Genomic DNA, 13,219 nt, shown 5'->3' with positions numbered 1-13,219 from the left:
TACACTGAATGCATTGATTTTTTATTATCATCTTCAATGACAGCGGTATTTTAGGTTATGTTTATTTATGGAATTTTTGCATATAAAAATTTGAATTTGAATCAGCATGGATTTGCTGATGGCAGTGACTTAAACAGATGTAGTAATATGCTTTACTCTAATTTGAGTGTTAATTTTGCTGCTTAACCTAGTGGGAACAAGTAATTACTATCAAGTAGTAATTGTACGCGTTGTTTTTCTCTTTTCTTCTCTGACTCAGCTCATTTGCTGTTGTTGACTTTAGAAACTCTAGTAAAGCCTGGACAAAGAATCCAGTAGTTTTCTTTTCATTAGTGCTTTAGCGCTTTTGTCACTAAGTTTGCTTGTGTGTGTTTATTAAGGATGACTTTAAATACTGCCCCTTTCACAGCTTTAAGACTGTAGCATTTTCTGCATGGAAGGAATTTGAATGTTGAAATATAACATAGAGCAGATTAAAAAAAAAAAACACACCACAAAAAACAAACAAACAAACAAAAAAAACCAAACAAAAAACTCCCAGCAAAACAAACCTACCAAAAAACCCAAAGCTGCATTAGAATATCATTAGATCACAGTCCATGCACATAGGAATGCCAAATGTAAACCGCACAGGAAATTCCACTTCTGACATTTTTTAAAAATGCATATTATGTTATTTTTGTCTATTTTGGTTAATTCAAATGGCGGAGGTCTGTATCACAGAATATCACTGTTGCTCATGTGGACTCATTTAGATCTATATAGTAGAAAGTTTTTTAGAGCGCTTCTTTAAAACTGGCAAAATTAGAGTAAGGAGCAACTAAAGAATTATTGTCTTTTAACATAGGAGACTTCCAAGTTTCAAAGACCACAGAAGACACTTATTTTTCTTGTCTTCTGTTCTGAGGAAGCAAATGTTTTCCAGTGGACAGTACTCTTTTGCCTTACCTCTTCCAGTCAAGTGCTGTCTGTAGGAGATGGGACTGCACCACTGTATTCTCACTCCAAGTTTCACTTTTTCTCTCTCCTGATCTTTGTTTCATCGCTCAGTCCTACTCAGTGTCCAGCTGTCAGTCACATACTTTTCCACTTTTAAAGTGTCCTTGAAGTGTTTTGTTCAGTCTTTCTACAAACTAGCATTACCTCTGTAAGGTGTGTTATTCTCATGCAGGTTGATGCAAACTTTAAATCCCATCTCTTCATAGGATTCTACTATGGGTAGTTGTTTTCTTATCCACCTTACTGCCAGTCTCCCACAAATGCCCTCTTGGTCATAGGATTCTCTAAACTTGCTTTCAGGCTGTTCTGAAAACACACATGCCCACAAGATAATTAACACACACGTAGAGCCACTTGGTTTGCAGAGTAGACTTAATAGATTTGAGCCATGTTGGAGCTGCTATGCATGTGCAAATTGAACAGCTTGTACATAGTAATTAGGGATACTCAAGAATTTGTCAGATTTGCTGTGTGCATGCCAAACATGTACAGACTGACACACCTGGGCTTTGAGGTGCGTGCTTTAAAAAAAACCCACAGAAACAGTACAACTAGCAAAGTTGATAACTAGCAAGATAACAGTATACCTGTGTAGCCTAGTTACAAATCATCAGGGCTGTAATCCAAACTTCTTCAAGACAGTTTACACTAGTTGACAGGACTGGTTCATGTTCACTCTGTATGTGGTTCAGATAGCTCTTTCCTGCATTCTGCCAGGTCCCCACAGAAGAAAGCCACTTCTTGTTCAGAAGAAACTGATGTAGGTTCTGATTTGTGATTCTAGTGCATTCAGCAGTATCTCAGAACAGCAGTTTGAAAACATTATGTTCACTTGTGAACTGGAGCACTTCTCATGTGAACAGAAATTTTCAATGTGTTTGCACATGGTCTTTCAGCCTCTTAGGAAGGGGTAGGATTTTCAGTTCATTTGACTTCCGAAGGCTTATGAGTTAGCAAAGGATGTGTCCTTGTTTGTCCTCCCTTTTCAAGGCTTTGCTTCAAAGCATGACAATGCAAAACTTCTATTTGGAAACTATTGAGCTTGAGCAAAGTATGTATTTTTTGAAAGCAGCTGAGCTGGTTTTGATGTTTTTTAAAATTAAATGGGCCTGAGGCTCAATAGGAAAAATATCATCCCAAATGATTTATTTGGCATTTGAACTATGGTCATATGGAAAGTATCAATATGAACAGATGGTGCTACTAACCCAGCCTTTAAGGTTTTGTTAACTCAGCTTTTCCAATAATTTTCCACAGAAAAGCATTTTGGTGCACTGGGGTATTAGTTTGTTGTGTGTTATTGGCTACTTTAAATAAATTTAGTTTGGTAACCTTTTAAAAATGATTTGATGAGAGGAAATAGTTTTCCACTGCCTGTCAAGGACAACTAATGAGAATAGAATAAAGAAGTCAGGAATGGAAGTTTCAAACTTTTTTTTAATAGTTCTAGGAAAAAAAAATCAAGGAAATTTTTTTCATAACTAAAATGTTTCCATTATTAACGGCCATTTTAGTTTGTCAGTGTTTCACGGTTGCTGCTTGACAGATACTGTATTTCATAGAAAAGGTAGTTGTTACGCTCTAGATTAAAGAAATATTTTGAGTGCATTTATTGTTTGTTTATTTTCTAACTGCACTTTTTTTGTGGTCAGATATGAGAATTTGATGCAGATCAACTTGGAAGCATCAGAAGTGGATGAAATTTCAGAGATACACACGAAACTGTTGCGTGTAAGTAACTTACAAAGCCTGTGTCCTTCTCAAAATGGTGTTTCTAAAGAAGAAGCCAAATACTCAATAACAGGTTTTTCTGTGACTAATAACTATGAATTTTCAAAGTAATTTCTGGGTCTGCCAAAGGTGTTTAAAATGCCCATACTGAGATGTGGATACCTTTCTGAAAACAGTAACTCTTATTATCTTCACTTCACTGGGCTAATAAAAGGAAGATCCTGAAAATACTTTTTCATTTTCTAAAATACTCAAGTAAAAAATTACAACCACGAAATATATTCTACTTTGCAGTTGTTTTCCCTTTTCGTAAAGATTTTTAAACTACTTCGTTAGCTTTCTAAAATGATACATACACAAACACACTTCAGAGTGATCAGCTTTGAAATTTGCATCGTGTTTCCAGACAAGTAAGGAAAAATTGAAAATAACTTTACACATTGGTGTCCTGGGAGCAAGTATAAAGTTCTCCATTCAAAAAGAAATAGGTGATTAGTGCACTTTTATTTTGAGGGCTGTATGAACTGCAGAGAAAGAATGGTATGAATCATGTGGATAGGCATTATACAAATTCTTAACAAACCAAAAGAACAAGTGTAGAAGTAAATAGGGAATCTATGAAAGGTAGAAACTTACTGTTGAAAGGAAATAAATACTAACTAACAGAAATGCCAGCATCAAAGATGATTGATTCTTTAATAATACCATGCTTTATCTTCTTTTAGCAAAGCCTAGGCAGATAATTGGGCATATTTCTTTAATGAAGGTCAGTGAAACAAATGGGTCTGTAGTATTAACGTGCTCGGTCTGTTTTTAGCCTCAATTAATTTTTCACTTTACCCAGTGGTAAGATTGAACTTTCTTGCTCTTGTGTAGCTCTCCAGTTCTCAGGGAACAATAGAAACTAGTCTTCAAGATATCAAAACCAAACTGTCTCCTGGTGGTTTACTGGCTGACACCTGGGCAAATCAGGAAGGCATGCATCCAAAAGACAGAAAGTGAGTAACTGTATTAATTGTTTTAATATTTATTGAATTCTACATTGAATTATAGTTCATAAAACTTATTAATAGATACTTAAGGTTATTATAAAATATCTCATTTTCATCCTTTTGTCCCTCTAGTCCAGAAAGGCTGCAGGCACTGCTATGTTCCATCACAGATATTTATTATCAGTTCAAAAAAGACAAAGCGGAACGAAGTAAGTAATTTATTTGATTCACTTTTAACATAAACTGTAATGTAAAGGACAGGTCAGGTCAGTCCTTGTTCTAGTAGGATATCTGTGGTGTGAACGGAGAATTAGTCAGCAACAGTGAATATGTTTGTAGGTCAGTCTTAGTGAGATAACATCTCGCTCATATGCCCGTATGAATGAAACACCACTATTAATCTGATAAATTTGAATTGCAAGACTAGATAGCAGAAAAAAAAAGTAAATGAGCACTTTTATCTATCAGGATAGGAGAAGGAAACCATAGAGGAAATGGGCGAACTTAGTGCAGTTTTACATAAATACAAGTAACAGAATTAAACTGGTAATGTCTGTCATCTGCTCTGATCCTAGGACTTCCTTATAATGAAGAACAAATTCACAAGTTTGACAAGTAAGTTTTGAAGTTACCTTTGGGAAATACCATTATTGCTTTCAGGTCCTTCAGGTGCTCTTGCCAATAACAACCTCTTTCGGATTGCTTTGTAAAAAATTTCCTTGAAGTATCTTACACAGGGGTGCTAACATATGATAATGAGGTGCTTTCTGGCAGTGGAGTTCCTTCACTGATAGACCTTCTAAATGTAGATGTGAAATATTTGTTTGTTATCTGGGCATAACTGTCTTATAGAAACTACATTTTTTTTCATTTTTCTATGGAGAAAAAAGCCCTCAGTAAGGGTGAAGTGACTTTGTAACTAAGGTGGAGATAATTTTCTACAGATGAATAAAATACAGTTAGACTGTAGCGTGGCAGTATCCCTTAGTTTCGCTTACTAGTGCAATGCATAGTGTGGTAAGGCAGTTACATTGGGGTTACTGTCTGCAACACTAACCAGAACTGGGATTTGGTTTGCTTTCCTGTCCTTATCTGCTTGCTTTTTTCTCTTGTCATAAATTTAAGCTGACACAAAAATCCTGTGTTTTCCCTGCATGTGTATTGCTTAGCACAAAGGATTATTCATGTATGCTGGAAGTTCCAAGTATCTGCAGATGGCAAATAAAAAATAATAAGGATTTCTGTCCTCTCCATTTAGAATCCCTTTTCCTTAAATATACCTGCTTGGATAAATACAGACTCAGAGAAGACATTTGACCATTTGTTCATATACAAATAATTGCAACTAAATGCTTCAAGTAATGATTTTTTTTCCCTGCTAGGGAGCATTTTTGAAACATAAACTGTCAGTTCATGCAGCGTGTTGAATTCTTACATATTACAACACCACGAATCAAGGTGGCTGAAAGGATTTGAAGTCCTGGTACCTCTTCTCCAAGTTTCAGGAAGTTAGAGGAACAAGGTTTTGAAAGCAGTGTAACACTGTTCCGGTTGCTTCTGTGTTGCAGGCAGAAGCTGTATTTGCATGCTACAAAAGCCATAGCTCTATTCAAAGATGAATGTGTCAGCAAGTATGATACATTTTTGGACAAAGCTGAGGACTGGACAAGGCAAGCTATTGATTTCTTTAATATTTGGTAATGTTCACCGCACCACTTTTATACAGGAAGCTCTTAAAACTTTTTTTCTTTTAGGAAAATGCTTCACACGAGGAAGCAGTTACTGGCTCTCACCAACCAGTGTTTTGATATTGAAGAAGAGGTATCCAAATACCAGGATTATATAAATGAGGTAGAATGCTTCAAAATTATGTAAAGTGTTTGCATAGATAAAAGATTATTCCACATTGTTTAATGTCAATAGTGTTGTTTTTTAGGGAGTCTTGCATTAATGCAGTCATATTAAAATAATAGGGCTGCATGGATGTAGAATTTGGTCTATAATAGCTTCATTGCTGATGTTGGAGTGGGGTACAATGTGGTGTGATTTTTTTTTTTTTTTTTTTTTTTATCCTGACTTTATTTTGGAGTTTGGTGGGGCTTTTTTTTGGTTTGGCATTTTTGGTGAAGTTTGGGGGTTGTTGTAGCGGGTTTTTTGGTAGCGTTAGCATTCCCCTGCCAAAAATCTGTGCAAATGGATGTTGGTTCATTGAGAAGTGTTCTGTGTAACTATTATCATAAGGGTATCTGAGCACCTAGAGGATTATCTTAATACTCTTATGAAGCATAATAACACTACTCCCATATTCAAGATTAGGGGATACATACTTAAGGATACATGCTAAACTAATGCTGCTGGTGACATGAAAGAAAATGTTTCGTTAAGATTTGGATGGTGACTCTGCAGGATGCAGATTTATCAGAATTACCTCAAAATTGAGAGAAAGCATTTTCATGCAGTAAAATAATTATTCTTTATAAGGGAAATATAAATGAAAGAAAAGCGCCTGATAAATGTAAAAACAATTGAGTAATGGTGGAGAGCAGTATATTGCATGTTTATTTTAGTAGCACTACTGAGTCAGTTATTGATTAGGATCCTGTTGCCTTAGGATATCTACAGACATAACAAATATCTAATTCTTCCTTTTGAGAGTTTATTATGAAAGTGTAAGACAGTTAGGAAGATGGAACAAATCAGGGAACTACAGGTTGTGTCAGCAGAAAATTTGCCATGATGATCTCAACTTGGGAAGTATCAGCTGCCCCACTACCATAATGATTTTATAAGACATCACAGCAATGGAGAATTTAAAGAAGGATTTTAAGGTGGACATCAAGATAATTATGACAACTTACATTGTAACTTTTATTTCCTTTTTATCTGTTACAGTTACAAGATACTCTGCCACAGAAAATGTTTGCAGCTTCCAGTGGAATGAAACATACAATGAATACAGTCTATCCAAGTTCAAACACATTAGTGGAAATGACTTTGGGGTGAGAATTTCTTAATTGGATTCATGTAATATTCTATACCTGTTATGCAGGCTAATTGGGAAAAAAGTTATGGTTGATACTTTGTGATTGCTGTATTAAGATCAAGCATTTTATATTGCAGAAAAAACTTGATATTGCTAAAGTGGTGATACAGAATTGGAAGTGAGTAGGAGACAACACTAATATATCATCCGTCACTTTTAGTAAATAATCAACCCATTATCTGTCCCTTATTTTGTATGTAATGACAAGTTGCTGAAAGCTGTGTGATGGTGGGTTATCATAGCAGATGACTATATTTGCTAATATAAAAATTGTAACCTTTCTTTCGTTTCTTGTTACTACAGTATGAAGAAACTAAAGGAGGAAATGGAAGGGGTCGTTAAAGAGCTGGCTGAGAATAATCACATCTTGGAAAGGCAAGCAATTGTTATCCTTTTTGGGCTGATATTAGAAATGGGCTTAATTTTCTACATTTTGTAGATTCAGAATTTAAACTAAGGGACGGTTCTATAAGCTCTTTAACTGTAAATATATTTTGAACTGTTGATCTGAAGTGTAACCAGAAAAAGTATTTAAAACCTTTAAATGTTACTGTAAAATCATTCTGACACAGCAGTTGTGGCATTTTCGTTTCATGTTAGTTATGTTTAGCTAATAAAAATATCTGTTGCAGTAATCCAGTTGTATCTTTTGACTCCTCACTTTTAGACATAATTTTTAACAACTGTGGAATTATACCAGTATGAATGAATGATTTTGCAGTTTTCAGATGGCTTAAAGTGAAGAGGCCAACGTATTTCTTACAAGCCTGAGAGGGTCATTATGTCATTATCACATAAGACTGACTGCTTTTTTTTCTATGATGATGATAAAATATATAAAAATAATGATCTCCTGAAAGCTTCAGAGTCAGTTGCTGATGGACCTGAGTTTAGCTTTAAGCTGAATTTCTTTGGTTTTGTTCCCCCACCCCCAGACCAATACTTGGAGCATAGTATCCTTTTATCTTCTTTTCACATACCGAAGTTAGATACAAATGCATGTGTTGGCATGTGGCAAGGGAAAGGAAAACCCCATAAATAAATTATAATGAATTAAGGATTGATTCTATAATCTAGTCAATCACCTAAGAATATACTGGTTTTTCATTTTAGATTTGGTACTTTGACTGTGGATGGTGGCCTGCGGAACATGGACTGTATCTAGCTTTCAGAGGACCTGAAGAGGACTTGTTAATTTTTTTCAAAGGGAAAAAAATACTGTTGGGACATTTAAAGACAGATAATAAATCTCTATCCAGGGTTTTTTCCCCTCTACAACTGTAGTATTAGAAAAAAATGTAAATATGTATAATATGTAAATATAAAAGAAATACATATATATATATATATATATCTTTTTTTGGTCAGTGTTAGGATAGAATTACTCCTGGCAGGAATTTAGCACCTGGGAGGATCTCTGACAAAGTCCTAAAGGAAAAAGCATTATTGATGAAACTGACATTTGTTTGCTTCGAATATTGCCCTTTCTTTCAGAATGCAATTTAGTCTTTATTGCAGGAGGACCTGCAGAACTCTAAACATTATGAATAGTTTTTAAAGGGTGTTTTGGATTTCTTTTAATCACCACTGTTATTTCAGAATCTAGCTGAATGACTGATCATCACAGACTGTTTTAAATGAAATCTTTTTAAATAAGTGTGAGTAGGGACTAAAAGCGCATATAGAGTGGAAATGCATTTCTCTTTCCTTCACATCCAAACTGTTAATTCACTTCTACTTGAAAAAACAAACTCACTATATTTTTTAAGTTCCTTTCCATATTTGGTGCCATGTTGTCTGTAATCATATGATTTCTCTGTATATGGAAGTTCAGACACAAGTTGTCAGACCGAATGTAAAAATTCCTTTTTTAGAGTAAAGCATTTTCAGAATTTCCCTGAAATCTTGTTGCTCACCACAAGAGAAGCAGGTTCTTAAAACAGCTTTTTCAGAATCCTGTTTGCAGGCATAATTTTTTAAAAAAGGTTAAAAATTGGTTATTAGGAGAATTTGTGGGCAGTCAGTAGATTAGATAGCATCATGCCTCAGTGGTAACTGAATATTGGATAAGTAAGTTACTGGTCTAGATCTTGAAAAGGGACCACACCCACTGCTGATTTAGGACCGAGATATCAAATTTAGGTGGAAAATTTAGTAAGACTATATATTTATTTTCCAGTATCAGAAGTTACTACTTTAGTATTACATCATTGGGTTGCAGAGACACAGAATGAAAAAGTCTGCTTCAAAATATGTAGGAGATGAGAAAGAGAAGAAGAAAACAAATAAAAACTTAGAAAGCATCCCTCACTACGTTTGGATACTACAGACATATTTATTTGTTTCAGACAAAGAGCATACAAATATTGCAGGACTCATTCTTTCCTTGTGGAAAAATTGGGCTGTGGATGTTCATTGGTGTCCAGTAGCACTTCTAATTGCTGTATTACATCTGTAAGAAAAGGTGGACCAACTGTATTTACAGTTTTCCATAATTAATGGTGAAACATTTAGGTATAAACTAAACAGCAGTAACCTGTGCTAGCATCTGATAGTTTTGTGATGCTTATTCCCTGCTTATCTGTCCAGGTCAGAATACAAAACATCTCCACTGTGGTTTTTTTTGGTTGGTTTTAAATATTTGATTAGAAATTTAGGAAATTTATAATTGATTCTTTCAGAGTTAACAGGAAATTCACTGCCTTGATGTCCAAGACCTGCTTTGCAGTGTTCTTTGTGAGAAACAAATGTTAAAAAGGAATTCAGATATTTTGAGCAGCTTCTTTCTTTGCAAGCTTTGATCCCCCCAAAATTTAGCTATGCAAAAGGAGTACAACAATTTGCTACATGTTTTAACTTGGTTAGCCATGGCATTCTTAACTTGTTTGTTTTAAAATACTGGAATCGTGTCTAACTGGAATGTTTTAATGCCTGCTCATATATTTGTTCGTTCATGTCCGCAGTCTTACTGAGTGTCAGTAAAACATATGCAACAAGTGTTAAAAGAATGGGGCTCTCAAACTGTGCATAAATTGTATATTTTTCAAATGTTTTATCTGTAACACTTTGTTGTTTTAGAGGGTCTTAAATTTTGAAAGAAATCAAGTACTAGTTGGAATATATCATTTTCAACTTCTTTATACTGAAGCAATCTGAAAAAGAAAGTTAACTGTAATGAGTATAGTCTGTATAATGAAGTATGTGTGGCATTCTTTTACATGGCTGAAAACAGATACTTTATGTTTGTTTTAAACATTGCTGGTTTAGTGTTGCTAAATATATCAGTAATCTTGTTAAAAATTTTTTTAAGCAATTTTAAATAAGCAGTAGCTAAGGAACTTGAAGTATTCAGTTCATAATCTACTGATTATGTTCTTATGAAGCAAATACATTTTTCAAGCCAAAGTGTAGCGTATAGTACCATCAATTTTTGACTCAAACAAAGTGTCCTGATACTATCAGTCATGTTATTGATTTTCCAAAAGAAGTAATAGAAAATAATATATGGTTCTTCCTCCTGAAGCTGGTTTACTGTTTTGGGGGGTTTAGCTTAGTATATTAATTATCTGTTACTTGAACAAACCTGTCTTCATAGGAATTGTGAAAATGCATGAGTGAATGACTTAATGGCATAAATACATCATCAACCACTTACTGTACAGTGTGTACTTCTGTGTTTTTCCATAATTTCACTTTGTTAATTTCAGTATTACCTTAAAATTTTTATTTCCTTGTAAGTACAATACAAAGCCTGCAATCTGAAGGAGCAAACTGCAGCTTAGCTTGACAGCTGTCCATAAAATGTCATGCAAAACAGAGTCACTAGCACAGGCTATATGGTAGAGCCACTAATCCTTTTTATTTTTTAAGCACTCTGCTGAGGTGTGTTCTGAACAATGCTAGTTCTCTGTAATGGTGGCAAAATTCCTAGTCTCTGCTTAGTGTGAAACAGTCCGCTGGTGGAGCTCAATCAGTACTAATTTAGTTAAACACTGTAGAAGTGGTAATCATAGAATAATTTTTGACATAATACTGTGGCAAGGATTAAAAAGGCTGAATGGAAAAGATTACTTCTGGGGTGTTTTAATCTTGAAGTCTAGAAGAGGGGAGATGTAGAATAAACTGCAGCTGCATAAACTTTTTTGGGTAAAATTAAACACACAACTATTTCCAAGTAGTTGCATAGCCTGCTGTTACTGTTAAATCCCTTCCAGGGCAAGGCATGGTAATGGGGTTTGTCTAGTCACATTTGGTTACCTAAACCAGTGCTGGCTTCTAGCTAGGGACCTGAAAATCAGTGGGATGGCTGCCCTCCCCAGTCTGTGCAGAGGGAAACTTGGCTTACCTGTGACCACCCCAATGACAAGCACTTTTAAACTGGCCTACAGAAATTAAAAAATACTGGCCACCAGAAGGTAAGTTAGGGGAGAAATAAAGTGTGGCAGTCTGGAAAACTCACCTGAGGGGGACTGGGAAAAAATGGGAGTTGGTTGGCTGAAAGACGATTGGAAGAAGGGGGAAAGAAATGTCTTCAGTCATTTAAAGGCTGTTTCAGAAGATCAGTGTTCACCACCCTGTCTGTGGTGAAACGATTAGAGATTATTAATATAAACAGTAGTGCATGAAACAAAAAGCCAGGCTATGAGATTGGAAAAAGCTCTCTAAAAGTAAAGAGTCAAGTGCCAAAACATTGTTCTGGGAACTGAGCAGTATTGTGTAAAGAGGGCTTTTAAGGGCAGGTTCACTGTTGGGAGCTCTTGTGGCTGATTCTGCCATTGGCAAGGCTGCATGACCTTTTCTGTGCTCTAAACAGCTTTTTCTTATTATTATTTGTTCCACTGATCACAAAAAAATGTGGTAGGGGTAGTAGTATCCCTCAGTGCAGTTTGCAGTTTTGACGCTGGTACAGGCCTGGCCAGCAGCAGATGCGCATCTTTTGGAGAACTTTGCTTCCTGTTGACAACCGGTAGAGCTGCTGGTGTGCTACAAACCCAGGCATACTGCAGTTGTTCTGTTGTACTCTGTTCCTGAAAACTTATACAAGTGCCCAGTGCGGTCTGTGACGACTTGGGCTTCCACAGCCTTCCTCTCAAGGTACGGGTTGTGCCACTGCTGCCTAGTCTCAGGAAACGTTTCTGGGACTAAATGCTTTATGTAACTTAGGCAGATCGTTTTAATCAGAACTTACTGAAGTGCATCACCAGAGTCTGTTCATGCCCTACATGTGGGGTTTGTTGGTAATTGCAGAGCTGGTTGTGGGCAAGGGCATCGGGCCGCATAGGCCTGTGCAGGCCAGGGAGAGCCCAGCTTGGCACCCGGCTGCTGCGCCGCTGGCTTTGCTTGGCAGGCACATCTGCTAACTCATGGTGAAAGAAGATGATGCTGGCACAGTCGTACTGCTGCTCCCGTGGTGACAGCCACGGGCACTCTACAGCAGTTTCAGATTTAAGCGAACAGGAGTGCTTTAAAGAAATCAGAAGACTTCACTTTTTTTGCCCTTTCATTCCTTGGAACCCTCCGTGTAAACACGCAGATGAATTGTTCATAAATCCTTTGTCTCCACAGCCTGAAAACGCGTTACAGCCGGGCTACATCCCACTTTATACCACTTAAAATCTGTACAAGGCTGCATTAAAATGGACTGTGTTCCTAACGCCTAGGAGACGTGACAGCCAGACATACCAGCAGGCTCTCCGGCGATGTTTTCCGAAGCCGTACGCTTGACAGATTCGGGCTTTACCTTGCTTAGGGTGCTGTGACTCGTCAGTCTGCTACAGAAAGTGAGGCTGGGCTCGGCAGGGGGATCGGCGGGGCTGGGCCCGCCCTGCGCCCCCCCCTCCCGGCCGCCGCTCGCCGCCTTCCCGCTGCGGGCGGAGCTCACGGCTCCCACCTGCTGCCAAAGAAAACGCCTCCTGTGAAAACTTCAGCTTGGGAAACAAAAAAAATCAAAGTCGCCACAAGCCGTGTATTAGCCGGTTTTAAGTGTTTTATCTACGGTTAGTAAAATGTACCTCCTGGAAACGCTTCACGTCTCCTGTTTGAAATACACACTGCTGGTGCACGCCTCGAGAAGGCCGGTGAAGGTGCTGGTTACAGCAGCTGCTGGCGGCGGCGGGCCAAGGGGAAGGCGGCCGGCGGGGCGGGAGCGTCTCAGAGCCCGCGGCTGTGGTTGTTCCTGCCCGAGGCGTTTCGCGGTGAGAGGACGCGGGAAGCGGCGCTGCGGGGCGGCGGCGGCGGCCGCCCGGCCAGAGGAGAACGCGGACGCGGTGCGGTGCAGCACATTCCCCCCGCTCCCCTCGCCCGCCGGTGTCATGTGCGTGAGGCGTCAACCGCCGCCTGCCCCGGCCGCTCCGCGGGGAGAGGCGGCTGGCGCACCCCGCTCTGCATGGCGGCGGCCCCGGGCGACCGGCGGGGGAAGCCGCCGCGGGCGATGCTCCCGCAGCCGGACGCTCCC

The 13,219-nt window shown here is 38.1% G+C and overlaps 1 protein-coding gene across 1 annotated transcript in view; it reads left to right on the top strand.

The window, feature by feature from the left end:
• TBK1 (TANK binding kinase 1) overlaps positions 1 to 10,419 on the top strand; it is a 32,236-nt gene extending 21,817 nt beyond the window's left edge. Inside the window, exons 13-21 of the mRNA XM_074902955.1 lie at positions 2,652 to 2,730; positions 3,607 to 3,728; positions 3,855 to 3,931; positions 4,298 to 4,337; positions 5,291 to 5,392; positions 5,477 to 5,573; positions 6,615 to 6,721; positions 7,069 to 7,140; positions 7,879 to 10,419. Coding sequence (XP_074759056.1) covers positions 2,652 to 2,730; positions 3,607 to 3,728; positions 3,855 to 3,931; positions 4,298 to 4,337; positions 5,291 to 5,392; positions 5,477 to 5,573; positions 6,615 to 6,721; positions 7,069 to 7,140; positions 7,879 to 7,930 — 748 coding nt within the window. The 3' untranslated portion in view covers positions 7,931 to 10,419. The remainder of the gene's footprint in view (positions 1 to 2,651; positions 2,731 to 3,606; positions 3,729 to 3,854; positions 3,932 to 4,297; positions 4,338 to 5,290; positions 5,393 to 5,476; positions 5,574 to 6,614; positions 6,722 to 7,068; positions 7,141 to 7,878) is intronic.
• The last annotated feature ends 2,800 nt before the right edge of the window (positions 10,420 to 13,219 follow it).

This window comes from Athene noctua, chromosome 3 (assembly GCF_965140245.1).
Source record: "Athene noctua chromosome 3, bAthNoc1.hap1.1, whole genome shotgun sequence".
Classification (NCBI taxonomy): Eukaryota; Metazoa; Chordata; class Aves; order Strigiformes; family Strigidae; genus Athene; species Athene noctua.
This window is presented reverse-complemented; position numbering and strand designations above follow the sequence as displayed.